This window comes from Nelusetta ayraudi, unplaced genomic scaffold, assembly GCF_046127955.1.
Source record: "Nelusetta ayraudi isolate G7.1 ecotype Tasmania unplaced genomic scaffold, CSIRO-AGI_Nayr_v1 ptg000146l, whole genome shotgun sequence".
Classification (NCBI taxonomy): domain Eukaryota; kingdom Metazoa; phylum Chordata; class Actinopteri; order Tetraodontiformes; family Monacanthidae; genus Nelusetta; species Nelusetta ayraudi.
In genome coordinates this window covers 776,525-802,500 of record NW_027466196.1, presented here as the reverse complement: position 1 = coordinate 802,500, position 25,976 = coordinate 776,525, and the positions used below count along the sequence as shown (strand labels likewise).

The window sequence follows — 25,976 nt, the reverse complement described above, 5'->3', positions numbered from 1 at the left end:
TGTGTGCGTGTGTGTATGTATTAATATGAGTGTGTATGAGAGTCTGTGTGTGTTTGTGTGTGTGTGTGTCGGAGCTATTTCAGCCGCCGAGTGCGTCACCTTGGCAGTGTGGCTGAGGGATCAGCTCTGGGTTTTTTATGAGTCTCGTCATGGCTCCACCTCTCCGCTGGGTTTGTTTGCTCGGCGCCTTCGCTGAGCCCATGCAAAGGCTCGCGCGGACTGCTTGGATTTATATGCAAAAGGGAAGAAAATAAGGAGCTTAAAGGACAGACGTTCAATGCAGCACAGGAAGGATAGGTTTGGAGGGTTGTGAGCCCCTGACGGAGGCGAGCCGCACGCGGTGTGAGCAAAGTCATCTTGATCGGGTTTATTGTTCATTTCGTGTTATCAGATGGGGGCACGCCTGGGCCTATTATATGTCCATGATCTTGACTTGTCAGCGAGCCCTGCGGTGCCACTGCAGCGTCCGGACCACAACATGTGATGCCAACGAAGTCATCGGGAGATGTGTGAAGAAGTGAAATCTCCAAAGTCTTGCGATGGTTCAAAGTCCACGATTATTTCGGCGTCCGCAAGATCAGGACGCGTCACGATGTTATGACGGCGTGCAAGGCCTGGACGAGCTGTAGCGGCGCGGGGATGGGACAATTCTCACCTGAAGGCATAAACAAAAAATGTACAAAAACAAAACAAAACAAATTGCCATTTGAAAAAAAAAGAAAAAAAAACCCCAGAAAACATAAAAAAGAAAAAAGAAAAAAAAGAAGACATTTTAATGTATGGATTTTTTTTGTTTTTTTTTTGGGGGGGGGGGGGGGGGTTCATACAACAAAGTATCTCTCACAGCGCATAACTGCATATCGGAGGGTGCCTGATAAAACCTTCAAATGTATTTATTTATTTACGTACTTATCTATCCATCTATTAATTCAAAGTGTGTGTGACCTGTTTAGGTTTAAGCCATTGAAGATTTAATTCAGTTTGAAACGTATCTTTAAAATGACACAAGAGAAGCGAGGCCGGAGGTGAAAGGCATTGAACACGATAAAGTCTAGCGCATAATACTCATGCAAAAAAGGAACCAAACTATCACTAAGCAGTCAAAGAGACAAGAATATTTTCTTCTTCTTCTTCTGTTTTTTTTTTTTTTTTTTTTTTTTAACGTGCTAGAAGTTTAAAGAAACAAGAGAAAGCAGAGAAACAGGCAGCATTTGCTTTGTTTAAAATATATGGTTACCAAAGAATCACACACGCTACGTAAAGCACAGATATTATATTTAAAAGCTGAAAAAAATATTTTTGGTGAAACAATAAATCCGAAATAGTTTGGAATTGCATTTTTAAATTAAAATCCGGCGGCAGACGATGAATGGATGGATATACCATGGATGGATGATGGATATTTTCATCAGAAGCAGTTCTAAGGCATTGGCCTCATATGTCTCATCTGCAGCGAATTAATTAAAAACTTGCTCTAAAAACGGATAATTTCCGATTTGATTTTTTTTTTTTTTTTTTAGTTTCTTTTTTTTTTTTTTAGTTTCTTTTTTCGTCTGTGTTGCCATCTCGGGTCTTTCTGTCGAGCGTCATTGTTGGAGCATATTACCCCCTGGTGGTCATGTTGGAAATCTGCAAGTACAACTGTCCCGTCCTGGAGAAATAATTAGCCATATTACAAGCAGTGTGACACATTTAGGCCCTGCGATGAACTGGCGACTTGTCCAGGGTGTCCCCTGCCTTCGCCCTAAGACAGCTGGGATAGGCTCCAGCAGACCCCCGTGACCCTGAGCTCGGGACTAAGCGGGTATGGAAAATGAATGAATGAATGACACATTTAAAAGAAGAAAGTTTAACCTGTGACGACACTCTTCGTAGAGGACTTTCATGCCATCCCGTAAAAAGAAAACAGTACCACGTTATTCTATTTAATATATATGATTATTGTTGTTTTTGTCTAAATGTCCAATACTATATTTGTTTTGAACGTCAGACGATAGTGTTAATCTAGTCAAATGTGTTATTTAAAACCCAAGATGCGTTGGTGTGTATTGATGTGTGACATCCTCTCTGTTGCGTTAAAGTGGTAAAGTGACTGTGACACACACACGCGCGCGCGCGCGCGCAGAGGCAGTGCGTGAGGAACAGGACAGACGCCGTTTGTTCGAGATGCTGCCGCCATAATCGAATATTTTTGGGGTGTTGGCGGTGCGTGATCACGTGACGCGACAGGCTCCTTCCCGCACACCCACATGACAACACGTCAGGATGCTAAGTAGGCTAAGGCTAGCTTTACTTAGCCCACCTAATGATGGGGCCCGATTAAGAAAATGAAAACGTGCCGCGGTGCTGCCGATAAGACGGCACCTGCTCTGAAAGGATGATTTGACTGATCCAGACAGGTTGTTCGACTAACGAAGCCCAGCCGGACTGAGACGACGGGAACACGGTGAGCTAGGCCTCTAGCCCTCCGCTGAGCTGAGCGGCTAACTGCTAGCCAGTGCTCACTAGGCTCAACAGCAGCATCAACACCAGACTACTGACTCACTGCACGACTTGACGTTACGTTACGGACTCGAGTTGAACTTAAGAGCAGCATTACTCGTTAGTCGAAGTATATTTTGAGACCGCACCGAGTTTTGATAACTAAACGCGATATTAAGGTGATGCGAGCCACAAATCAGATCAATTAAATCACGCACTAACGCTAACTGGCTGTTAGGGCGATGAGAAATTGTTTTTTATATTCGATTCTATTCGTTTCGAATTGTAATAGCTTAGTAAGAAACAACACCACTTCCATGAGAGTGCAACAAAAAATATTGACCCAACATTACTTTGGTCAATTACACTTTGTGTCTATTAAAGCACCTGTTATTTAACTCCAATTTCAAGTGAAACAATGTGAGCTATTGTAATAACTAGACTGTTTATTTGTGTCACTGTATTCTAGCAAAGCGTAACAAAACGTTAGTGGAACTGTAGCTCTACCCATAATACAATAAATCAAATTTCAATTATTTTTCTTATCTACTATATAATTACGCTTGTTTTCAATTGACTAAGATTTATTTGCTGTGCATACTGTAGCTATCTTAGATAGAATTTGACTCATTTTTAAAAAAGTCAGTCTTACATATAGATTCTATGTTGACAAATGATCTGTCTACCTATCTATGGACTATGCATTCATTATTCAACGCAATTAATTAAAAACTAAACTGTTATTATTCTTGTTTCTTTCCAAAATGTTTATTTGACATATTTTACACACGTTAAAGGTCATGATTTTTTTTAAATTTTTCTTCAAGAAAGTAGTGTGAAAAGGTGAACAACTTTCCTTCTGTGTAATGTCAAGCTATTAAAGTCATCAAATAAATCCAGTGTCAAAGGAAGACACAAAGCAAAAGTCAGCGTCTTGAAAGATGTGTGTGCGGAGCAGAAACCCTGTTCAATTGTTAATGTGCCACAGTGAGGTGCAGAGTTTCACTCCTGCTCCACCAGTTTGCACAAGGGCAAAGATCATTAGAGCTGCAGAGTGTAATGTGAGGAACAGTAGCTCCCAGAGTCAAAAGAGACACTCTGGGTTATCTGTGAGATACAATACCGATATCTGGCTGCACAAATCAGATGCAGTGTTCAGCAGTCGCACAGTACGGCCTAAAAAAAAAATGCAACAAATAAAAAGCCTCATTGATCCAATACGATGAGAACATTTCCAGCTTGTGCCTCCAGACGGATTGAAAGGACATGCAATGCAAGTCGAGTGTAATGGCACAGGAGCCGTTACTCTGCACGGGTGTGTCTGGGTGTCACTGATGTCACTACAGTTTGTAACTCAGCACCTCGGCTGCTTCTAGGTCACTCCCACCTGCTGACAGAGGTGCAGCGGTCACACCAACGCACCAACCTGGCGATGTGATGCGCTCGCTTTGCATCCCCCGCCCCCCCCGGGTTACCTTGCTGCTCGCACACCTCATCTCATTTGTGTGCGCAGCTCGAGAGTCGCTTGTCAGCACAAGCCAACTCTCTGTTGGAACCTGTTTGGTTTTTTTTTTTTTTTTTTTCCCCCTTCACCATCTTTTTTTTTTTTTCACACACAATGTTTGTTCCAACCTTTCAGTCCCTGCCATGGCAGCTGGTGTCAGCATACTGAGCGACTTGCCTTACTCTGTGAGTGCAGCCCGCGGTGGAGCCATCAGCAGAGAGATGGAGACAGGTAGGAGAGATGAGATTTACTGTCCTCACTTGTCTGCTTTTTATTACATCAGCAAAATGACAGCAAACAGGCTTTTTGGTTGAATTTATTTAATGACAAAGTTTTTTTTTGTATATCTTAAATATGTTGTTGGGGAGGGGAGAACATTTAGAAACCAAGCATTTTGCACTCTTTATAAATACAATGAAGGAACTTTTTTTAGTTTGCAATATCTTCGGAATAGCTGTTTTTTTTTAACCCTACACTTTGAGTCAAATGGTGAAGTAAAAATCACAATTTTGCCATGATTTTAAGAAATGAAGTCTATTACATTTCTGGCTGCTTGCTACTTAAACGTTTGGCAGGCTTCAAAAACCTTGTCCCCATTACAGGTTGACAAAGACGTACTTAGTGCCTTTGGTTTATTTAGATGTAAAAAATAAAATTAAAAAAAGTGATTATTACAATGTTAATTTAAGAGCACATCCATTGGATTCCAGTTGTGTTTAATTTAGGTGAAAATAATTAGATGTGTTTTACTTTAAACACACCTAAAAAAAATTAATCAGAACTGTACATCAGCACGTATATATGGCCCTGTGTGAAAGCAGCATGGTGAACTGTCCTCTCATTTAGAAGCAGCTGCCACTAATCGTTATGTCCCCAATGTGCCATAAAGAAAGGAGTTCCTATTCTTATTCCATTGGATCGCCCTTTGTTTGTTGCAGCTGCAGCACACGCACGGGTGCCCACAGCAAAATACACCAAGATGGGAGAAACCCTGAGGCACGTCATCCCCGGCCACATGCAGTGCTCCATGGCCTGCGGTGGGAGAGCCTGTAAATATGAAAACCCCTCTCGCTGGAGCGACGAGGAGCAAGCGGTGAAAGGACTCTACTCGTCCTGGTAGGTCTTTACTACACCCAGTGTGACTTTTCACCCAGCGATCGTCTCCTGTAGTCTGCTGGAGCAGTGGAGATCTGAGGTCAGGGCAGTAGAAGCAGTGGAAGTAATGGCAGGATGTGTTTTTCTTCTTTATTTCTGTAAGTTGTTGTTTTTTTTTTATCCCAGCGAAATCTAAACTGCAGTGTGTCTGTTGTCTTGTTCAAACCTATTTATGTATTTATTTAGGAATGTATTTATTTAAGAATAGTGACTTTTTTTCATACTTTGCTGCATGAAACTCAGTTTTAATGTCACATTCTTCCCCTCCAGGATTACTGACAACTTGCTAGCTATGGCAAGGCCTTCGACTGAAATCATAGAGAAATATAGTATCATCGAGCAGTTCCGAAGGTGCTGTAGCCTCTGTCTTCCACATATTAAACCACTCACTGAACTTAAAGCCATATGTTTCTATGTTTCTATATGTGACGTGTTTCCACCCTTACTCCAACGGTGCCCTGTCACTGTGAGCAGGTGCGGCTTGAAGACCATCATCAACCTGCAGCGGCCTGGAGAGCACGCCAGCTGTGGCAACCCGCTGGAGCAGGAGAGCGGCTTCACCTACAGGCCCGAGACCTTCATGGAGGCAGACAGTGAGTTTCTCTACTTCCCGGGGATGAATTCCAGGCCATTAGTACGGAAGAGAATTAGGGCCACAAGAAGAAAAAGAAATATGAAGAAAGAGGTTTTTTTTTTTTTTTCAACTTTCCATTTCAAACCTGAAGTTGAGATTTTGTGAATAAAATCGAAATTTCGAGAATAACGTCAAAATTTTGTGATTACGGTGGAAATTTCAAGATTAAAGTCGAAGTTTCCTGATTAAATTTGAAATTCCGAGAATAAAGTTGAAATTTTGAGAATAAAGTTAAAATTTCGTGATTAAAGTCGAAATTCCGAGAATAACGTTGAAATTTCAGGAATGACGTTGAAATTTCAAGAATAAAGTCAACATTCACGACTAAGATTAAAAAATTTGTTTGTGATTAAAGTCGAAATCCGAGAATAATTAAAAGATTTTGAGAATAAGGTCGAAATTTTGTGATTAAAGTCAAACTTTCGATTAAAAATCAACGTAAATAAAATTGAATTTCCAAGATTAAAGTCGAAATGTTGACAACAAAGTCGAAGGCTCTGCGCACAAGCCTAGTGGAGGTCTTCCACTTTTGCCTGTTTACTTCGACTTTATTCACGAAATTTCAACTGAAATCTTGACATGGAAAGTTTAAAAACAAAAAATCTCCTTCCTGTAATATTTTTGTTCTTCTTCTGGCCCTAATCCTCTTTCATACATTAGAGACGTATGCTCACCGAGCGTGAGGTGAGTGTTTGGTGTCAGACTCATTCCCTGTGTTCCCTGGTAACGCAGTGAACACCGAGGGATTCCACCTGATGTCAGTCAGCACTGTTTTCATGGTTCCTCCTAACGAGGTCCCTGTGGGCTTATTCCCAGGTCACCTCATCAAACTGCAGGCACATTCAACAGAAAAATGTTTTCCCGCTAGAGCGGCAGGTTTGCCTTCTTCTATGTCTTCAATCCGTTTTCACTTCTAAACCCTGATGTTGATGATCGTCGTCAAACCTTTAGACAGTGGCTTGACATCACGTTTCACAGGTATAGAAATACATAATAAAACTACAAATGAAGGAACAGCTCTGACGTCGTTGTGCCTCTTTCTTTGTGCGACTCAGTTTATTACTACAACTTTGGCTGGAAGGATTACGGTGTGGCGTCCTTGATGACAATCCTGGACATGGTCAAGGTCATGTCGTTTGCTGTCCAAGAGGGGAAGCTGGCCGTCCACTGCCACGCTGGTCTTGGAAGAACAGGTCCGCAGAACCAGATATTTTTTTCTTAAAACTGTCGATGCAAAAATGTTCCTCTTATTTGCGATCAATAAATTGATGAGAATATCGATGTGCACGTCACTCATCCGTCTTCAGTTTTCCACCTTGTGACCAGAGCATCTGTGTCTGGCAGGTGTGCTGCTGGCCTGCTACCTGGTCTTCACCTCCTGGATGAGTGCTGACAAAGCCATCCTCTTCGTGCGGGCCAAGAGACCCAACTCCATCCAGACCAGAGGGCAGCTGCTCTGCGTCAGGGAGTTTGCCCAGTTCCTCGTCCCCCTGCGAAGCATCTTCTCCTGCGCCGAGCCCAAGGCCAGCGCCGTCACCTTGTCGCAGTACCTGGCCCGGCAGCGCCACCTCTTGCACGGGTACGAGGCCCGGCGAATGAAGAACGTGCCAAAGATCGTGCAGCTGGTGTGCAGGCTCCTGATTGACATCGCGGCCAACAGGCAGGCGGCGATGGAGGAGGAGTGGGTGGAGGTCCCCGACCTCACGGCCGAGGTGGAGAAGACTGTGTCCCAGCAGGCCATCCAGCAGCTCGGCAAAGAGATGCGGGGGAAAGGGATCCCCACTCGGTCGTGTTCACCTCGGCCTCTCAGCCCCAACGGCCTGCAGCCCAAACCTCTGCACGACCAGCTTCTCATCAGCGACAACGAGCTGGACCCTCTGTGGAGGAGGCAGAATCTGGAAAGCCCCCTGAGATGCTCGCTCTCCTGCAGCAGAGGCTTCAGCTACAGCGATTCCCACCTCCACAAACTCAGACCACCGCGGTACCTTCTGGAAAACCCCCGGCCAATGGGACGCCACGGCCACCACTCTCTGTCCCACGGCAGCCTCGCCACCAGCGACCTCCTCAGAGTGGCCCACTGTCCCCCACTGGGGGGCGCCAGCCGTCTTCCACAGGAAACCAGAGCCACCTTCTTGAGGAACCACATGCTGGAGGGCCGTCAGAGGTCGTCTTCAGACGACGACGTGTCCGAGCAGGGACGGAGGTCTCGCTGCGACGGCGGCAGAGCGCTCCGTCGGCTGGACGCCCTGCTGGTCGCCACCACCGAGGTTCCTTTCATCACCCTGGAGGCGGAGCTCTCGCCAGAGAGCAGACGTCTGCATGTGGCCAAAGCTCTGGCCATGGAGCTGGTGGGCCAGGAGCTGGTGGGCCAGGAGCTGCACTCCAAGGTGTCACTGTGGCAGGTAGGACACACCTTGAAAGATGGATGGATGATAGATAGATGGATGGATGGATGGATGGATGGATAGATTATAGATGGAGGGATGGAAAGATGATAGACGGATGGAGGGATGGATAGATGATGGAATGGAAGGATGGATGGATTATAGAGGGATGGATAGATGATAGATGGATGGATAGATAGATGGATGGAGGGATGGATAGATGATAGATAGATGGATGATAGATGGAGGGATGATAGATGATAGATAGGTGGAGGGATGGATAGATGATAGATAGGTGGAGGGATGGATAGATGGATGGAGGGATGGATAGATAGATGGATGGAGGGATGGATAGATGATAGATAGATGGATGATAGATGGAGGGATGATAGATGATAGATAGGTGGAGGGATGGATAGATGATAGATGGATGAGGGATAGATTATAGATGGATGGAGGGATGGATAGATGGATTGGTGGATGGTGATGATGATGAATAGATGGGAAAAAGTGCCCTATTGCCCATCCTCAAGCTGGAATAGTTGAAATGAAATCAAATTATTTGTGTTCAAAGAATATTAAACGCACTTCCATGAAACCATTCAACTGAAAATGCAGGATAGAGACGACTTGTTTTTTTTTGTACTCGCATTCGTTAACATCCTGATGTCTCCCACAATCAGAGAACTCATTAACATCTTGAGTCTTTCGGTAAGCCTGCTTTTATTGTTTCCTCCCTGTGTGTTTGTGGCCGTGCAGACGGAGCTGAACTCCAGAGAGGGAGCCTGGGAGAGGCTGAGCAGGGAGAGGGACCCGCTGGTCCTGTCCAGTCTCATGTGGTCGTGGCTGGAACAACTCAAGGAGCCCGTCATCAGCAGGGAGGACATCAAGGCCCTCAGCGAGAAGAAGGTCAGCGCGCAGAGCAGTCTGGACTCGCTGGAGAAGGTAACTGGGTGAAACACTGTGCATTTTCTTTCCACTTAGTAAGTGTAGTGAGCAGGCTTTCACTTGAGCAGTGCAGACAGCCAGATGCTGATTGCAAACAGCAGAGGAGAGTTTGGGGATTTCCTGCACACTCGGCTTTTCGCTTGGAGAGAAAAAAAAGGTGCATTTTAACTTTACCACGCTGAGTCAGTGGGACACAGGACACAGACAAGGTGTATAGAGAGGCACCTCATACACCTGCTTCCATTTTCATTTTATTGCTCAGTACAAAAAGGATAGGAAGCCCCTGCACTTACGTGACTGTGATTGCAGAATATAGAAAAAGAATGCATGGGTTGATGGAGCATCTCTGGTCCTCTGACAGGGACACAGACTGACTCTGCTGTGCATCCTCGACTGCGCCGCTCATCTCTTGCCAATGCCCAAAGAAGTGGAGACCAACTTTCTCAACCAAACAATAAAGGTGTTCACTAAGGTGAGCAAAAAAAAAAAAAAAAAAAAAAAATTCAATCAATCAATCAAACCACACAGATGCAACAAGCGTGCCTTGTATTCATGGGTGTGCTTCCCTTTGCTTCCCTCTCGCTCAGACTGAAGCTCCATTGGTCAAGAACGAGTCCTTGTACGCAACACTTCAAGCAATCCTGAGTCCTGTACTCCACGAGCTGTTCCTCAGAGCTGCTCAGGAGGCTGCTGAGTCCTGAACCTGCTTCAACCACTCAGGCACAAGGACCAAGGGGTCAGCCTCTCATTTCCGGGCATTACTGTTTCTAAAGCCAATGCCTTGTATCAGACGCTGCTGCAAATCTTTCATCTTTCAAGAAGAGAAGGCGGCAAACGTTTGACGGGTCGAGCATTTATTTTCTCTCTCAGAAGCTCTTTATAGACGACAAGCACTGCCATTCTCGTCACGTGCCACTGCACTGCTCAGTTTCAAAGCTTTGATTTTGCCGACTGTAATCTCTACGTGAAGGATGTTTGCGTCGCTTTTCGTGTCTGTTAGTGTAGGTGCAATGGTTGAGACGTGTTCTCATGTTAGTCTCATGTTATTTAAATGGTTAACCGGGCTGTAAAAGCTGCGTCAGGTGGGGAGAATGTATTTAAAAACCAAAAGATTCTTCTTTTTTTTTTTACACTGTGCAACAGCTGCTACAATGTCTTATTTATTTATTCTAATGTTTTATTTGATAATCAGTTTGCTTCAAACCTTACTCCAATGGGAGGGGGAATGGGGGGGAAGTGGCTGTTTTTGATCGAAGAAGTTTGGCATTTTACTTTAGTGTCAAATGCAAACTGTGGTGAATGTCATGTTACTGCGGAAACCCACAGATCACAATCACTTTCATGTCCTTGATAACCTGCAACCAAACGCCAGCGAGGCAGTCGGCCTCCAGCTTTTGCATTCAGCAAAATGTTTGCCTCAACTTTGATGCCTCTGCCAGGCCTGTCTACCGTCATGCTGCCCTGTACAACACTTTGTGTGTGTGTGTGTGTGTGTGTGTGTGTGTGTGTGTGTGTGTGTGTGTGTGTGTGTGTGTGTGTGTGTGTGTGTGTGTGTGTGTGTGTGTGTGTGTGTGTGTGAGACTGAGGTGAATCAGAGCTCTGTTCTCACCTTACATGTGTGTTTCAGCTTGTGCGCTAAAATGGAGATCTGCTAATCAGATCACTTAACGTCATTTATTTATTGTGTGCACTTCCAACACGCACTATTTTTTCTAACTGTTACTTATTATACATTTACCTCTTGTAGAAATAAACACAACTTACTGCCAGGTTTGGCTTTAATTTTTTTTTTTACTTTGCATTATTTGGTTGAAATTCCTAAATCCAGATTGTCGTTCATCATTCAAACGCGTGACAGTGGTAAAACACCCGGAACGATTTCTTCTGAAAATGTTTCCCCATCAGTGTGGTAACGTCTCTTGCCAGTTTGAAGCTAGCTCTATGCTTGGATCCAGTGTTGTAGTCCAGAAGGCACCGACCGAGACCAAGACGTCATCAAGACTAGAGAAGATCGAGACCAGACCGAGACTTTATGTATCGAACTAAACAGAAAAAATAAAGGACCAGTATCTTTTTTTTAAGCCTAACTTTTTTGCTCCTAAATCAAACAGCAACATCTCTTCTTTTTTTTTTTTTTTTTTTTTTTTTTTTTAGCAAGGTGTCTTTTAATCAACATTTTGCTTCTTTGACAACTATTTTGAACCATTTTCATAAAAACAACTTTGTACTTTGTACAACTTTTTATCAAATTTTTAAAAAATAAATTAAAAAAAAATAAATCAATGAACTCGGAATAAGACAGGCAGGGTGTCACTAACAGAGAGTAAAACAGCAACAGCTGGATTCTTTTCTCTTATTATCACCTCATTGCAAGTGTTGGCTGAGTCTTGACTGGTCTGGTTCAAAAATCCCCAGGCTGTCCAGACCGAGACCGAGACCAGACCCAGTAAAAGTGCCTCTGAGTCCGAGGCCAGACCCTTTGAATGTGGTCTGAAACCAAGTCTATCATACACCACCGGACCCTCGAACTGGATGACCATTATCTAAAAAAAATAATAATGATAAATAAAAAAAAAATGTATATTCTAGTCATTTATTATTGCTTATGAAGTCCTCCCAAGCATAAGGGGGCGGTCTTGTGCATGCGGAGTTCTTTGCGAACGGCACTGTGAAGCAGGAAGAAGAAGCAGCAGCAGAAGCGGCAGGCTGAGCTGAGGGAGGGTGGAGAAGCTGTCCGACATGGCAGACAGGTGGGTTGACTCGGATACTCTTTACTTTTACACTGCGTCAGTAGCCATTTACACACGAGCGTCTTCTGCTAAACGGCGCACTTCAGGCCCGGCGTGTTGTTTTTGTAGGAAACCTAAATGTTGTGCTTTGATAGCGAGGTCAGCTTTATTGCACAGCAGCATGCTGGTAACGTGCTGCTAGCCGCTGGTTAGCTCGCTGGGGCTAAACACTTGAGTTGAAGGCTCGCTAGATTAAAAAAGAATAAACTGTACAAAAAGCGCCTCCTGATTATTGTTTTGTTAGTTTTATGGCCGAATATTTGAAAGAAGTCTGCCGTTTATGGGTGGCGTGTTGTAGCTGTCGCCCCTCTCGTCATGTTGTCTAATGATTCTAGCTTGCTAGCTGCAGTAGCCTCGCAGGCTTGCTGAAGGAGTGACGCTTCTGCTCTCGGCGCACTTAAAAGGAGAGAATAGTTCGTCTAGAATTCCAAAGGCCCAATCTCAGTTCTGTTCGGTAAGAACCTACATTAAAGAGTTCATTTTCAGAGCGGCTAAAGACCAAAGTGTTCTTCTCGTAGATAATCTAAACGTCTTGACGGATTTAAGACTCGGCTAAGTTTAAAATAAAAATAGTGAAGCGTCTCTGTGCTTGCGGAGGAAAAAAAAAAAAAGAATTGGACGCCGACAGCAACTCCGAAGTCACAGATAATGTGTGAGTTCGGCTGGAAGCGCGAAGGAACTGCGTTTGAACTGAGCCGCCTGGGGTAAGACTTAATATTGTGGTTCAGATATACCGGCTGTTCTTCCTGGAACTGAGGAAAAACGTCTTGGGCAGCTGTACTAGACAGTGAACAAACACATTTGGTTCCGCCCGATAAGACATCGACAGCAAGCTATTGTCCGGGCTTAGTCGGTACTAAAGTGTCTTTTAATCTTAAAACACGGAAGATTGTCAACAAAGCAGAGATTATATTTAAAACGAAACAAACAAACAAACCAAAAAAAAAAAACCCAGAGTAACATAATATAGTCTATAGTCGATACTTTTCAGGAAGCATTTTTTTGTGAAATGAAGTTTTCTCATTCAGCCTGTAAGTATGAATTTTAAGTGCCACTGTTTTTTTTTTTTATTTTCTCAAAGGTCAACGTCCTCAGCTCTTTACTTTATGGAAACCAATTTGCGTTGACTCCCTGACAAGACTCCATAAAGGCTTTTGACTAAACAAACAAAAAGCCAACATTTGGTTAAAATGCTCTGTCATGGACTGAGGTGCCCAACGATTGGCTGATAATTGCTCGTAGCCATACTACAAAGTCCTTCCACCATCATAAGTGCACTGGAGAGCATTGTGGGCGTGTATCACTGCAGTAAACAGGACAGTCGTCTGTGGCCAAACAATAAATAAGAGCTGAATATTTTGGATTGTGACCATCCTGTGAACTTTTTTGAGTTTATTTTTATTTTTTCAATCATAATATTGCTGTCAAAAATATATCCTACATACTGATAAAAAAAAAAGAAAGAAAAAAAAATCATCAATGCAATAAATGTGAATGCCTATGGATGCATGTTTGGACATTATATAATTTGAATTTACAAAAAAAAATGCTGCAGCTGTCCAAGGTCCTGAAACTTAATTGAACACTGTATTGTTTTTGATGCTACTCGACTCAGGCATGGGCAAACTACAGCCCGGGGGCCATATGCGGCCTGTTAAGCTTTTTAATCCGGCCCGCCGGACTTAAAACAAATTATATTAGTAGTCAGTCATAAAATAGTTGTATTTCATCCATGTTTTCAGAGTCATTGTCAATAAAGAGCTTAAACACCCTGGTGAGGCTGCAAAGACACTGGTGTGGTTGCAACTTTGCTTTGCTTCATTTTCAATTGACATTAAAGCAACATGTTTTCGTTTGACCAAACTCAAGTTGTTTGCAGACAGGTTGAACAAAGTGTTCTGATGCTCAGCTATCGGTCAGGTGAAAGGTCCAATCTTAATTTGTCCCTATATGCCCTATATTGAGTTTAATGCTTCTCCTCTTTCCTCGATGGGATTCTACCTGCTGTGTCAGCATTTTCATTTGTGTTTGAACAGATGTTTGAACATCTGTATGTTGTCGTTGACCTTGATTGGCACACGGTCATTATCTTTTTTAGGTACCACTGGTTTGCACCTGGTAGTTATTAGCCCTTATAAGCCATAATATAAACATGATTTTTTTTTTTTTTTTTTGCTTGATTGTTGCAGATTTGAGACTTTTTTTTTTATTTTCCAAATGATAAAAGTTGGGATTTTAATGTATCTTTATGCACCAGTTTAATTCATGTGACTTTATTCTTCCATACCTACCAAGGTGAAAGGGGAGGAGCCGAGGAGCTGGCAGCAGCCAAGGGGGTTCCTCTGCGGCTGGTGGTTGGCTGGTGACTGAAGCTCTCTGTGGAATGCAGGAGAAGTCTTTTGTTTGCACTGTGGGCTGAGGTAGTAGGTTGTATAGTTTTAGGGTCACACCCACACTGGGAGATAACTATTCAGCCTACTGTCTTTCTCAAAGTGCCAAGCACTCATCATCTGACCGGTCTCTGCGCAGACGGAGAGGGTTTCTCCAGCCAGAGCCGTCCTTGTCGTGCAGGGTGAGGTAGTAGATTGTATAGTCAAGAGGGGCGTGATTTGTTTCCCTGTTGAGGAGATGACTATACAATCTATTGCCTTCCCTGCGGAGGGACATTCTCTTCAGTTTGGACATTAAAGCGTCTTCTGTTGTCTTAAATATTCTGTTCATATGTTCACTGTTTCTTCTTTGACTTTGTTCAATGCAAATAAAGTTCTGTTGGGTAATATATAGTTACAGCTTTGGTGGATTTCTTCAGTATATTGAGATGGTGATGCCTTTTGATTGAGCACATTTTAAAGGCATTGTTTTTAAATGAAATGTTTAGGAAATGTGGCATTTTTTAAAAAAAACTTTAAACTACATGTAGTTGAGATTTTCTTTCTGGCTGAGTTAACAAGCCACGAAAAGGCGTGAAAATGTGCACGTTTAAAATTGAACATGTCAGAATTGAGCCGTCATAAATCGCGAGCTTCGTAATTACAACGTTATTGTGTGGCGTCGGGTCACTAAAACTCCCAGTGTTGGTAGTAGGAATTTAAACAGCCTGCGCTTTTACACATGTAGTTACAAACGTATCCCAGTAGATGGCGTCAGTGGTATTTCACTTGGAACGTCCTGTATGCAAGCGCGCCATGCAAACTGTCAATTGAGAGTTCGATATTCCATCAAAAATATTTTTTCGATCATCTATAAAGTTTATTATCCTCGTGGGTTCGTCTGTATGGGTCATTTGTCGTCATCTCCCGGTAGGATTAAAACGGACCAATTTTAGGCATTATCTCTCATTCAACAGGCGTGATAATACAATGACTTAAAACAGAGGCGCTAGAGAAATAAAGCTAATAAACTGAAGTGTATCAATCCAAAGGGCAACGTCGCAGTGTCTGCAGTGGAGTTCACCTGCATCAAGCCATCAGATGTCAGCACTCACGTCTCACTGAAGAGGCGCCAGAATGCAATTATCAACACCAGCAGTCAAAAGTTTGCACTCTGGGAATTGAATCTTGGTCTTTCCTCTTCTCGTGACTGTTGACACTGCAGGTTCTCACTGAAGGCATCAGAACTCCGTATGAACACACATGGACTTATGGAGGAAACACAAAGTGTCAAATAACTCAAAACACTTTTACATAGAAATTCTTCAAAATAGCCACCTTTCATAAAAATCACATTTAGTTATTGAACGTGTTTTTCCTTTGCTGCATAATTATATATATATATATATATTGCCCATATATTTGATGTCTTCAGTATCTTGTCTGCAGTGTAGAAAGTTGTAAAGATAAACAACATGGCATGAGAAGGTGTGTCCACACTTTAGACTGGCAGCGCGTGGCCGGGGTGGAAGGAGACGTTCGTGGCTGTAGAGAAAACCTCGACAAGACGGAAACGTTTTGAAGTTTGTCCGGACTTGAAGCGACGATGATGGGAAAAGTGCGTCAGTGGCGCACCGACTGCGCACTGGCTGGCTGGCTGGCTGGCTGGATGCGCGCACTCGGACGCGCACCCGCGGGCTGAGCAAAGAAGGCAGATCCTCTGCAGAACACGCCCTATCTGGACCAGATAGGTGCGCAGCCACACACACACACACACACACACACACACACACACACAGACACACAGACACAGACACACACACACACACACACAGACACACACAGACACACACTCCAACCACCCCAACACGCAGCGATCATCAGTCAGTCGCTGCGCCGTCCACCTGGAGACACGCAATGCTCGTGCGCAGCGCCGCCACGGGACCAGATGAGCTCAGCGCGAGGAGAGCATCTCCGGTTTGTCTCGAGGAGCTCGTCGAGGAGCTCGAGTGCCGCCGCGCGCAGCAGCCCGGAACACCTGGAACACCTGGACGACCTGCGGGGAATCGCTAGAGCACCGAGGGCCGAGCACTGACACACACACACACACACACACACACACACACACACACACACACGCTTGGCGAGCTCGAGCACCATGAGCAGGAAGACGCGGCGCTGGATCTTCCACTTGTTCCTGAGCCTCGGGGTGCTCTACGTGAAAATCGGGTGAGAAAATACTTCCAAATACTTCCAAATACTAGTACTAATACTAGTACTAGTACTAATACTAATACTAGTACTAGTACTTCATCCGGTGTTGTTGAGTTGAACTGTGGAACTACGACTGACGCTGACTGTCAGCTCATCTGCATGGAGCTGCAGTCAAAGCAGAGAGATGTTCCCAGCAGGAAACACGCTGCTATTATTATTATTATTATTATTATTATTATTATTATTATTATTATTATTTCACCGCCGCTTTGCCGTGGTCCACGCGCAGGGGTCTGTCGTCGGTGGTGGCGCTGGGCGCCAGCATCATCTGCAACAAAATCCCCGGGCTGGCCCCCCGGCAGAGGACCATCTGTCAGAGCCGCCCCGACGCCTTCATCGTGATCGGGGAGGGAGTTCAGATGGGCATCAACGAGTGCCAGTTCCAGTTCCGACACGGCCGCTGGAACTGCTCGGCACTGGGCGAGAGGACCGTGTTCGGCAGGGAACTCAGAGTGGGTACGTTGCTGCACCTCCTCCCCCTCCTTCCTCTCCTCCTTCTCCTCCTCCTCCTCCTCCTCCTTCTTCTTCTTCTTCTTCTTCTTCTTCTTCTTCTTCTTCTTCTTCTTCTTCTTTATAATGTGAATATCTTGTTTGTTCCTTTGTAGTCTATAAATATTTGATTTTATTTCTTTTTTTCTTCTTTTTAATCAATACAATCTCCATCTTTTCTACTGTATTGTTGCTGTCATGCAAATTTCCCCAATGTGGAATTAATAAAGGCTTCTTCTTCCTCCTCTTCTTCTACCTGTTGCTTCTTTCCGTTGCTCCAACACTAAGAAACCGAGAAAAAAAAGAAAGAGAGAGAGTGAGAGAGTGAGAGAAAGTCATGCGGGCAGTTTGAGCTGCTGTCCTGGTCCAGAGAGACTGTTTAAACTGAAGCATACCAGCAACTTGTTCAATGTGCCGCAACCATGAAGATAACGCGTCATGTTTGGTTAATATCGAGTTCACCGTGCATGCAGTCATGAAAGCATTTAGGACGATTGATACCCTCATACCCCTCATACCCTCAGCTGAAGGAAGAGGGGGAAAGTGAGAGAGAGGGAGAGAGAGAGAGAGAGAGGGAGCGAGAGAGAGGGAGAGAGAGAGGGTGAGAGAGAGAGAGAGAGAGAAGGTGAGAGAGAGAGAGAGGGAGCGAGAGAGAGGGAGAGAGAGAGGGTGAGAGAGAGAGACATTCCTCTGAGGTACTCAACCTACAACACTTTGGCAAATGTCTGTTAGTCTGATTCTCTGACTCACTACATCTGCTGGGGGGGGGGGGGGGGGGGGGCGTCAACACACACACACACACACACACTTGGCCCCCTGCTCGTCCCTCTGCCTGCATTGCACCGTCCTCTCTGGTGTCACGGTGTCGGAGGCAGAGATGTGGACGACGATCATTGAAGGATTAACTGCCCCCCCAACACCCCACCCCCCCAACCCCCCGACGTCGCAGCCCTTCTTTCATTGACGCCTGATCGCCGCACGCGGTCTCTCCACGCCGGCCTGGTGTGTGTGTTCCTTCCGGTGGGCCGAGATGGTTGAAGGAGCTGCGGCTCATGCGAGCTCCAGGCGGGTTCGCCTGCAGGTTGTGTGATTCGTCAACGCCCAGACGTGATGGACGCGACCGGCGGTCGCTGCCGCTGCCGCTGCCATCGGCGAGCGCGTTGAAGACACGCGCTCGCCATTCCTGCAGAGGAGACTCAGCGCTCTGTCTGAGCTGCTCATGAAATACTGCGAATCCCCGAGAAAAGCCTTCAAGTTCAGACAAGTAGTTTTCTACTGAAAATTTACCGGCAGGATCTGCAGCCCTTGGCAGGCAGCGTTCACTGTGCTGGGATGTTAGGCCGCCGCTTTAGGCCAGATTTAGGTGGAGCTCAGCTCAGCTCAGCTCAGCTCAGCTCAGCGCTGCACACTGTGCTCCCGCGGTGGCAGGAAGAGTTCCAAGGGGAGAACGAGGCCACCTGCCCTCCACCCAGTCCACCTCATTCTGCTTCATCAACACTGCCTTTTCCCACAGGCTGGTTCTCTCTCTTTCCTCTTCCTTTTTCTTTTTCTTTTCCTTTTTTTCTTTACTTTACATCCATCAGCAGCATTGTTACTGCGACGCACTGATCCAAGGCTCGTGTGCAAACGTTATCTGCGTACTTTGATTAAAGCATCTCTTAGTAAACTTGATATGCAGATGCTGCCTCTGCCTCTGGCTGTGAGTGTGGTGATGTGTGTCCCCAACACACATCACCACACTCAACATCCTAGAAAGGTCTTTGTCCCTCTATTTTTCCCCCATTAGTGACTTTTATCCCGGCAACTAAGACTCAGGTGGCAGCTCTGGCACACACACCTCAGTGTGGAAGCAACCCTGGACCCTTTCTAAAGGTTTCATGATCGTCAGACTGTACTGGTGTATTTTTTTGGATGGGTCCACGTGCGCTACAGCAGGAAACGTTCTCTATGTATTGGTAATGATAATAATAAAGATAATAAACAAGTTGGTCTGAAGCTCTGGGATGGGAATTCACCCCTGAAGGGAGTCTTTGCATGCCCCTCACATTCACCTCCACGGGACGCTTCCCAGTGTGACAGCAGCTGGGACAAGGGCCAAGAACCAAGCCTAAACATTCATGTGTTATCTCCCGCAAGATTTTTTCTTTCTTTTCTTTTTCTTTCTCTCTCTCTTTTTTTTTTTATTTTAAAAAAGAAAACCCTTTTTAATTTCTCCAAAAATGAATTGAATGTGCAGAGACACGGCAGTTGATTTCCGAGCAAGTGAATTTACTCCCCTGGAACGGCGAACAACACTGCTGCTTCTCTGAGGGTGTCCCACGTGCTCAACACAGAGGAAGCGAGCGACTTCCCTGCACGGCACCTTCTTCCCGTCCACGTTACTTCATTAAATGTCATCCAACATTCAATTTATTGCCGTTTATCTCTTTGAGGGGAGCCTGATTAATGAATTGCACTTGGCTTTTGCTGCCGTATTTTTTTTTTTATGATTTGGTTTGATGCTGCTATGCTTGGTATTTAAGGAGGCTTGACAGGACCTGAAATAGTGAATCCCGTTGTCGGCATCGCGATTAAAAAAAACAACAAATCTCCTTCCTCATTGCTGCATGCAGGCAGCAAGGAGGCAGCGTTCACCTACGCCATCATCGCCGCCGGGGTGGCCCACGCGGTGACGGCCGCCTGCACCCAGGGCAGTCTGAGCGGCTGCGGCTGCGACAAAGACAAGCAGGGCTTCTACAACCAGGACGAGGGCTGGAAATGGGGCGGCTGCTCTGCCGACGTCCACCACGGCCTGGTCTTCTCCAAGGAGTTTGTGGACGAGCGCGAGATCAAGCTGAATGCCCGCAGGCTCATGAATTTACACAACAACGAAGTCGGACGCAAGGTACGTTTGCTGTTTTGCATTCAAACTTTTGTCTTGGGAGAAAAGTCCGGGGGGGGAACGACTCGACACACTGACAAGTGTGTGCTTGTCGCGGCAGCCGGTGCATGCATATTGACGTTATGATAATGATAGTTATTGATATTGAAGTTGATCAAATGAACACCTCGGGGTCAGGTCCCTGTCGCTGTGTGAACACACACATCACTGGGAGCGATGTGAGAGAGTCAATGCAGCGTCTGTCAATAGTTCCCATTACCTTCCCACACCACAGGTACCACCAGAACAATGAGAATATCCAGTAACAGTTGTTTTATTTTGGCAATTTAACATGAAAGATGTAAGCAACACATTTTATTGAGCCGTTCCACGCAAATTGACGTCTCATGAAGTTCCTTGTTGTCAGATTTTCATAAAGATTTGACTTTATGTAACATTCTAATTTTCTGAATTTTTCTAATTTGAGTTTTTGTTTTTTTTTGTTTTTTTTAAGCTGCAAGACTTGATCAGCAAAATCCAAAGAAATAAAAAACTTGAAATATATTGATTTGTATATTATTTACATTATATTATATTATATTTATATAATATGTTAAATTCACCTTTTAAGTTGAATTGCAGAAATACTACAACCTTTTCAGGATATTCTAATTTTCTGGGGAGTACCTGCATATCCCATAATATACTTCAGGTGTCCACATCGTCAAGTAGCACCATTGAAAACACAGGAGACAAACCAGAGTGAAGCATCTCAACCACAATGATGGCAGTCAGTGGTATGACGAGCTGAACATCACATACATACAAGCGCTAGCAGTCCTACATTCACAACCCTCATTCATGGAGTTATCTTGAGAGTGGAAAGATTTTTAAGGGCACTTTGAAGTGCGTTTACGCACACTTTGTGTGCACTGTATTGTATTGTATTGTATTGTATTGTTGTCCACCGCAACAAAAAAAAAGATGTATTTTTCTCTTACAAAACATATATTTCCAATCTGTGTTTTTTTTTTTTTTTCGTCGCACATTTCAGTTTCATTGTGTAGATACGAGCCTGCCCACTGACTAGCGGTGTTGAAAAGATACGTGAAAGATGGCTGGAAGGATGTTGGCTTCATGTCAGTGGCACAGTGACAGATTGTAGTCGCACTGTAGCAGCGAGGAGCAACACTCTGATCCCTGGATGAAGGATGAATAACTGAGGTCTGCCACCAGCCACAGCGTGATACATGGTGTGAATCTCTTAATATATACCTACCCACACGCACCTCTATAATTATTTTGCTAAGACTTTTCATGTTAAATTGGAGATGATGTTGCTGCGTTTCAAGTGCCAGGTTTTGGATTCTTGAGAAGAATAAACACGAGTGTAACAGAGGCAACAAAGGGCTTAGGGGGGGCTCTCTGCTGGGCAAACACTATTAGTGCCGCCGGCATCTCATCCCGCTCGACTCGGCAGGGTTCAGGGGGGCGGGGGGGACGTGACCCAACTCAGCTAAGCTGCGTGCATCCAAGGTGTTTGACAATTACCCCGCAAGACTCCACAAAGTCTGAGGCCACGTCGCAATGGAATAATTAAGAGACTTGTCTAATGCCAGCCAGGGTTCCCACCTGCTGAAAGGGAAGGTGAGTCGGCTGATGTCATTCAGCCCCCCCCCTCCCCCCTCCCTCCTGGGGAGCTCAGAGAGTCTCTGCCCTCGGCTCCGTCCCAGCAAAATGAATCGCAATCCTTGATAGCGATTCATTGATGAAATTCAAGGTGCCTCTCCCGCTTGGTGATTCAAAGAATGTTTGAATAAAAATCAGATATAAATGAGTATATTATGAGCACATGGAGGGGTTGCAAAACTAAAGCCAAACAAGTGCAGTGTACCAGTCAATAACAGGAGAGGATGCAAACAGCTGTCGGCTTGTTTCAGGCGTTTGCTTGGATCCACGTGTTGAGGTGGTTCTGCAAACACTTCTCTGGGTTGGGCCACGGTGTGGTGGTGACAGAGCCACCACTGTCTCTAGTTACCACTGGAAACGTACATTCATTCAGCATCCGTCCAATTCATGGCCTCGAGAGAGTCACTCGATCCCTGGACAGCCAGGAAGAGACGCTGGCCGTCTCTCCACATTAGCACCGTGTTTAGAGCTCGTCTCCGAGCGTCATCTGCGGCGAGGCCGATGACTCCACTCTGAAATCACCAGGGTTGATTTGTCCGACTCGACCGACAGCAGTTTGATTTTCTCCACAGACTGCAGCATTATGCAGCAGTTGTGTTTGATCTATTTGACACACTGCTTGATTTGACCTTTACATGAGATGAATTTCCCACGATGCATCCTGTCCCACTCCTCTATAAAAGTTTGAAAAATGCAAAAGGTTTTTGCACTGGTGACTTTAGACGTTAGACCAGGCCTGGGCAAACTCTTGGATGGACTGTCTTGGTGAGCCACCTCATAGGAGGAAACAACCTAGAACCTCCTAGGACCAGCAGGGTGTTTAGCTCTCAGAACCATCCACAACCACCTAGACCCTCCTAGGACCAGCAGGGTGTTTAGCTCTTAGAACCACCTAGAACCAGCATGGTGTTTAGCTTTCAGAACCTCCTAGATCCAGCAGGGTGTTTAGCTCTCAGAACCATCCACAACCACCTAGAACCTCCTAGCACCACCAGGGTGTTTAGCTCTTAGAACCACCTAGAACCTCCTAGGACCACCAGGGTGTTTAGCTCTTAGAACCACCTAGAACCTCCTAGAACCAGCATGGTGTTTAGCTCTCAGAACCTCCTAGAACCACCAGGGTGTTTAGCTCTTAGAACCACCTAGAACCTCCTAGGACAAGCAGGGTGTTTAGCTCTTAGAACCTCCTAGAACCAGCATGGTGTTTAGCTCTCAGAACCTCCTAGAACCAGCAGGGTGTTTAGCTCTGAGAACCATCCAGAACCACCTAGAACCTCCTAGAACCACCAGGGTGTTTAGCTCTTAGAACCACCTAGAACCTCCCAGAACCAGCAGGGTGTTTAGCTCTTAGAACCACCTAGAACCTCCTAGGACCAGCAGGGTGTTTAGCTCTTTATTGAAATGACTCTGGAAACACTGCAAACATGGAGGAAATACAGCTGTTTGATGACTGACTGACTGACTGACTGACTATTGATATCATTCCTCCAAGTTTGGCGGGCCGGATTAAAAAGCTTTAGCAGGCTGCATATGGCCCCCGGGGCCGTAGTTTGCCCACGCCTGGTCCAGATGTTTTCAACGATGCAATTCCTCTAGAAAGAGGCCGATTTTGCTCCTCTGGGTTCGGCCCTTGTGTGAGAGTGGAGCAGCTCGGCAGCCACTAGCCACGGGGTAACGCACTGTAGCCGCTCTGGGAGCTCAGGAATGCTTACATTCATTTGGAATGCAAGAAAACTTTTGTCTCAACCTGTTGAACTATTCATGCAATATGTCAGGCTGAATATTTCTCCCCAGTCGTGTGTCATACCCGCTCATTACGGACAGACAGAGACAGACGGCAACAAACAAACAGAAAAGTTTAGTAGCTGAGAATTTGAGCCCTTGTTGTTGGCACATTCCAAACGGCAACGCGTCAGACGGAGGCGAGATAAGATCTGGGCTCCAATAAAGTAACCCGCAGCTCTTCCCCCTGGCTGCTCCGCAGGTCTTGGAGAAGGGCATGCGGCTGGAGTGCAAGTGCCACGGCGTGTCGGGGTCCTGCACCACCAAGACCTGCTGGACCACGCTGCCCAAGTTCCGCCAGCTGGGCTTCGTGCTCAAGGACAGGTACAACCAGGCGGTGCACGTGGAGCCGGTGCGAGCCAGTCGCACCAAGCGGCCCACCTTCCTGAAGATCAAGAAGCCGCACTCGTACCGCAAGCCCCTGGACACGGAGCTGGTCTACATCGAGCGCTCGCCCAACTACTGCGAGGCCGACCCGCTGACGGGCAGCGCCGGCACGCACGGCCGCCTGTGCAACAAGACGGCGGCGCTGCAGCCCAACAGCTGCGACCTGATGTGCTGCGGCCGAGGCTACAACACCCACCAGTACTCGCGGGTCTGGCAGTGCAACTGCAAGTTCTTTTGGTGCTGCTACGTCAAGTGCAACACCTGCAGCGAGAGGACCGAGGTGTACACCTGTAAATAGAAATATTTATTCGACCCTGTTGCGCGGACGGGTTTGAGGGCGACAACGCAGGAGAAACAACACAACAGAAGAACACACAGGGGATTGTAACGTGTGCCGATGGGAGCATCGAGCAGAAGCAGGAGACGGACGGACGGACGGACACTGACGGCCTCTCCTGCTTGGAGTCACGCTGACCGCTTCCTCTAATGTGTGTTGATGATACCGATGCCAATGGACATCTGCTATTACACTGGACTTTACCTGTGGACTACAGTTTTTGTGTGTATATATTTTTTTTCGGAAGATATCTTGGAACTGTTTTGTGCCTCGGGCTGAGGCCAGCAGGTCTGATGTTATTCACATCAGGCCGTGGTTGTTTTTTTTCTCTCTCAGTCTTTTTTTTTTCTTTCTCTCTCCTGAACTTTCATTTTAATTTATTGAATAGGAAAACAAACCAACAAACAAACCAACAACAACAACAAAAAAACCTAACAAAAACTACTGATGTGTTTTTACAGCCCTCTCGTCATTGTTCATCAAGTCAGTTTATCAAGATATTCAAGTGCACTTAAAAGCCTTTTTTTTTTTTTTTTGTCTCAGACACACTGGAGCTGTAACTGAATGAGTAAAAAGTAAATGCCATATTTGACTCGAGGGTCTTTTTTTTTTTTTTACGTATGTCAAGCCAACTAAAAAAATCTTCTAAGACTACTGATCCCGGGCTGCATTCTCTCCTAAATGTTTCTCCTCTCTCCCCAAATCCACTTTGCTGCTAGTTGTCTGGAAAACGTTTGTGTCTCAGCAGCTGTTTAACTCCTTGAGTTAAGCCGTTAGCGACCGCCATGAGGAAATGTGTGCCTCCAGACTTTTTTTTTTTTTTGCTAGATGTTGGTTGAGAGAATATATTTTATTAAGAAATTATTTTTTTTAATTCAAGTGTTTTTTTTGGTTTTTTTTCTATTTATTTTCTGTCTCTTTGTAAGGTAGTCTCCCTCTAGTGTCTCACTGGTCAGTTACTGAGTGGAAGAGGAAACCACCCACTAAACTAAAACGTTGCTTTTTAAATTGTGCCTTTTTCTTCAACAGCAGAATATATTGAGGTCAAACTGAAAAACGTTGTACTGTGATATGTAATGTTAATTGAACGTGCCTTGCTCCCTCTGTGGAGGCGCCCCTTCACTTCCAGACTCCAGCTGCTACACCCTGAGTGAAGGGTGGAACCACGTTGAGCTTTGTCATGTGGAGCCGTTCCCCCCCGCCCCCCAGATATGCTAACAGGTAGCCATGGTTTTATTGTTTACTCTCCACATTCCACGTCTCGTTCCCTTGAACCTTTTCATTTTGAGCTGAATTAAAGTGGAAGCAGACGTGTCAAACTGCTCAACCAGTGCGTTTTAAAGTTGTGTTATTGTTTGTGTCACTCACAACCTGAATGCCTGTCGGTTAACTTGGATATTTCTTTTATTGGTAACACCACTATGGAAAAAAAGTGCACCGTTTCAGCAGTTGATTAAGCGTTACTGTATACATTTCATTCATCACGTATGAAGCATAATTCCTCCATTTATGCCCACTAGTGAGTAATGCATAAACACAATTCATCTGTGTAAGTGGTGGATTAAGGCCAGGAGAGACTAACCCAAACTCTCAATCCATCATTTATAATAGAATGACACGAGTAATAAAAACACTTAAAAATATATGTGCTTACAAATCAAGTAACTAAAAAACTTCTAACAGTGTGTACTGACCACAAGGATTTACCCTCAGACTTACACCAACTGGCCCTTGTATGAGGTAAAATGCCCCTCTTTTAGACTGCAAGAACTTGTATCATTTCCTCTTTATGATAAATACATTTAGCAGTCAGTAAAGTGTTTGAATATTTCATTTGTCACTTATTCAGCATTGTCCCACATACTCACACACACTATAATGCATTTTTTTTTAA

General features: G+C 45.1%; 4 protein-coding genes and 1 long non-coding RNA gene across 13 annotated transcripts in view; 3 read left to right on the top strand and 2 right to left on the bottom strand.

Annotated features, from left to right (window-relative positions):
- The window catches only part of barx1 (BARX homeobox 1), a 214,368-nt gene extending 214,057 nt beyond the window's left edge, over positions 1-311 (bottom strand). Inside the window, exon 1 of one of the 2 annotated variants that reach the window (XM_076013258.1) lies at positions 1-311. This exon is cut by the window's left edge and continues 525 nt beyond it. The gene's annotated coding sequence lies outside the window, so the exon portion shown is untranslated. The other variant, XM_076013257.1, reaches the window with a different exon arrangement.
- hdac11 (histone deacetylase 11) overlaps positions 1-25,976 on the bottom strand; it is a 400,302-nt gene that overhangs the window by 288,543 nt on the left and 85,783 nt on the right. The window lies entirely within an intron of this gene.
- LOC142879789 (uncharacterized) overlaps positions 1-25,976 on the top strand; it is a 143,081-nt gene that overhangs the window by 44,717 nt on the left and 72,388 nt on the right. The gene's annotated exons all lie outside the window — the stretch shown is intronic.
- Positions 2,137-10,609, top strand: ptpdc1a (protein tyrosine phosphatase domain containing 1a). Of its 4 annotated transcripts, XM_076013323.1 has the most exons (11): positions 2,137-2,446; positions 4,121-4,216; positions 4,930-5,101; positions 5,411-5,491; positions 5,615-5,733; positions 6,830-6,967; positions 7,119-7,353; positions 7,435-8,176; positions 8,918-9,103; positions 9,468-9,578; positions 9,694-10,609. In XM_076013323.1, exons 2-11 carry the CDS (start codon positions 4,129-4,131, stop codon positions 9,805-9,807), a joined length of 1,986 nt encoding a protein of 661 aa, XP_075869438.1. In that variant the 5' UTR covers positions 2,137-2,446; positions 4,121-4,128; the 3' UTR covers positions 9,808-10,609. The 4 variants fall into 4 exon arrangements, with proteins under 4 accessions (XP_075869438.1, XP_075869436.1, XP_075869435.1 ...); XM_076013321.1 differs by having other exon boundaries at positions 7,119-8,161; XM_076013320.1 differs by having other exon boundaries at positions 7,119-8,176.
- On the top strand, positions 15,815-25,412 carry wnt7aa (wingless-type MMTV integration site family, member 7Aa). Its single transcript, XM_076013254.1, has 4 exons — positions 15,815-16,493; positions 16,768-16,994; positions 19,640-19,911; positions 23,561-25,412. Exons 1-4 carry the CDS (start codon positions 16,423-16,425, stop codon positions 24,041-24,043), a joined length of 1,053 nt encoding a protein of 350 aa, XP_075869369.1. The 5' UTR covers positions 15,815-16,422; the 3' UTR covers positions 24,044-25,412.

Bases quoted from the DNA above. Each gene is read 5' to 3' on its own strand.
- ptpdc1a (XM_076013320.1), top strand. From the start codon at position 4,129: ATGGCAGCTGGTGTCAGCATACTGAGCGACTTGCCTTACTCTGTGAGT. The intron at 5,734-6,829 runs GTGAGTTTCTCT...TGTGCGACTCAG, and splicing joins GACCTTCATGGAGGCAGACA to TTTATTACTACAACTTTGGC. The intron at 9,579-9,693 runs GTGAGCAAAAAA...CCTCTCGCTCAG, and splicing joins CAATAAAGGTGTTCACTAAG to ACTGAAGCTCCATTGGTCAA.
- wnt7aa (XM_076013254.1), top strand. From the start codon at position 16,423: ATGAGCAGGAAGACGCGGCGCTGGATCTTCCACTTGTTCCTGAGCCTC. The intron at 16,494-16,767 runs GTGAGAAAATAC...GTCCACGCGCAG, and splicing joins GTGCTCTACGTGAAAATCGG to GGGTCTGTCGTCGGTGGTGG. The intron at 19,912-23,560 runs GTACGTTTGCTG...GCTGCTCCGCAG, and splicing joins ACAACGAAGTCGGACGCAAG to GTCTTGGAGAAGGGCATGCG.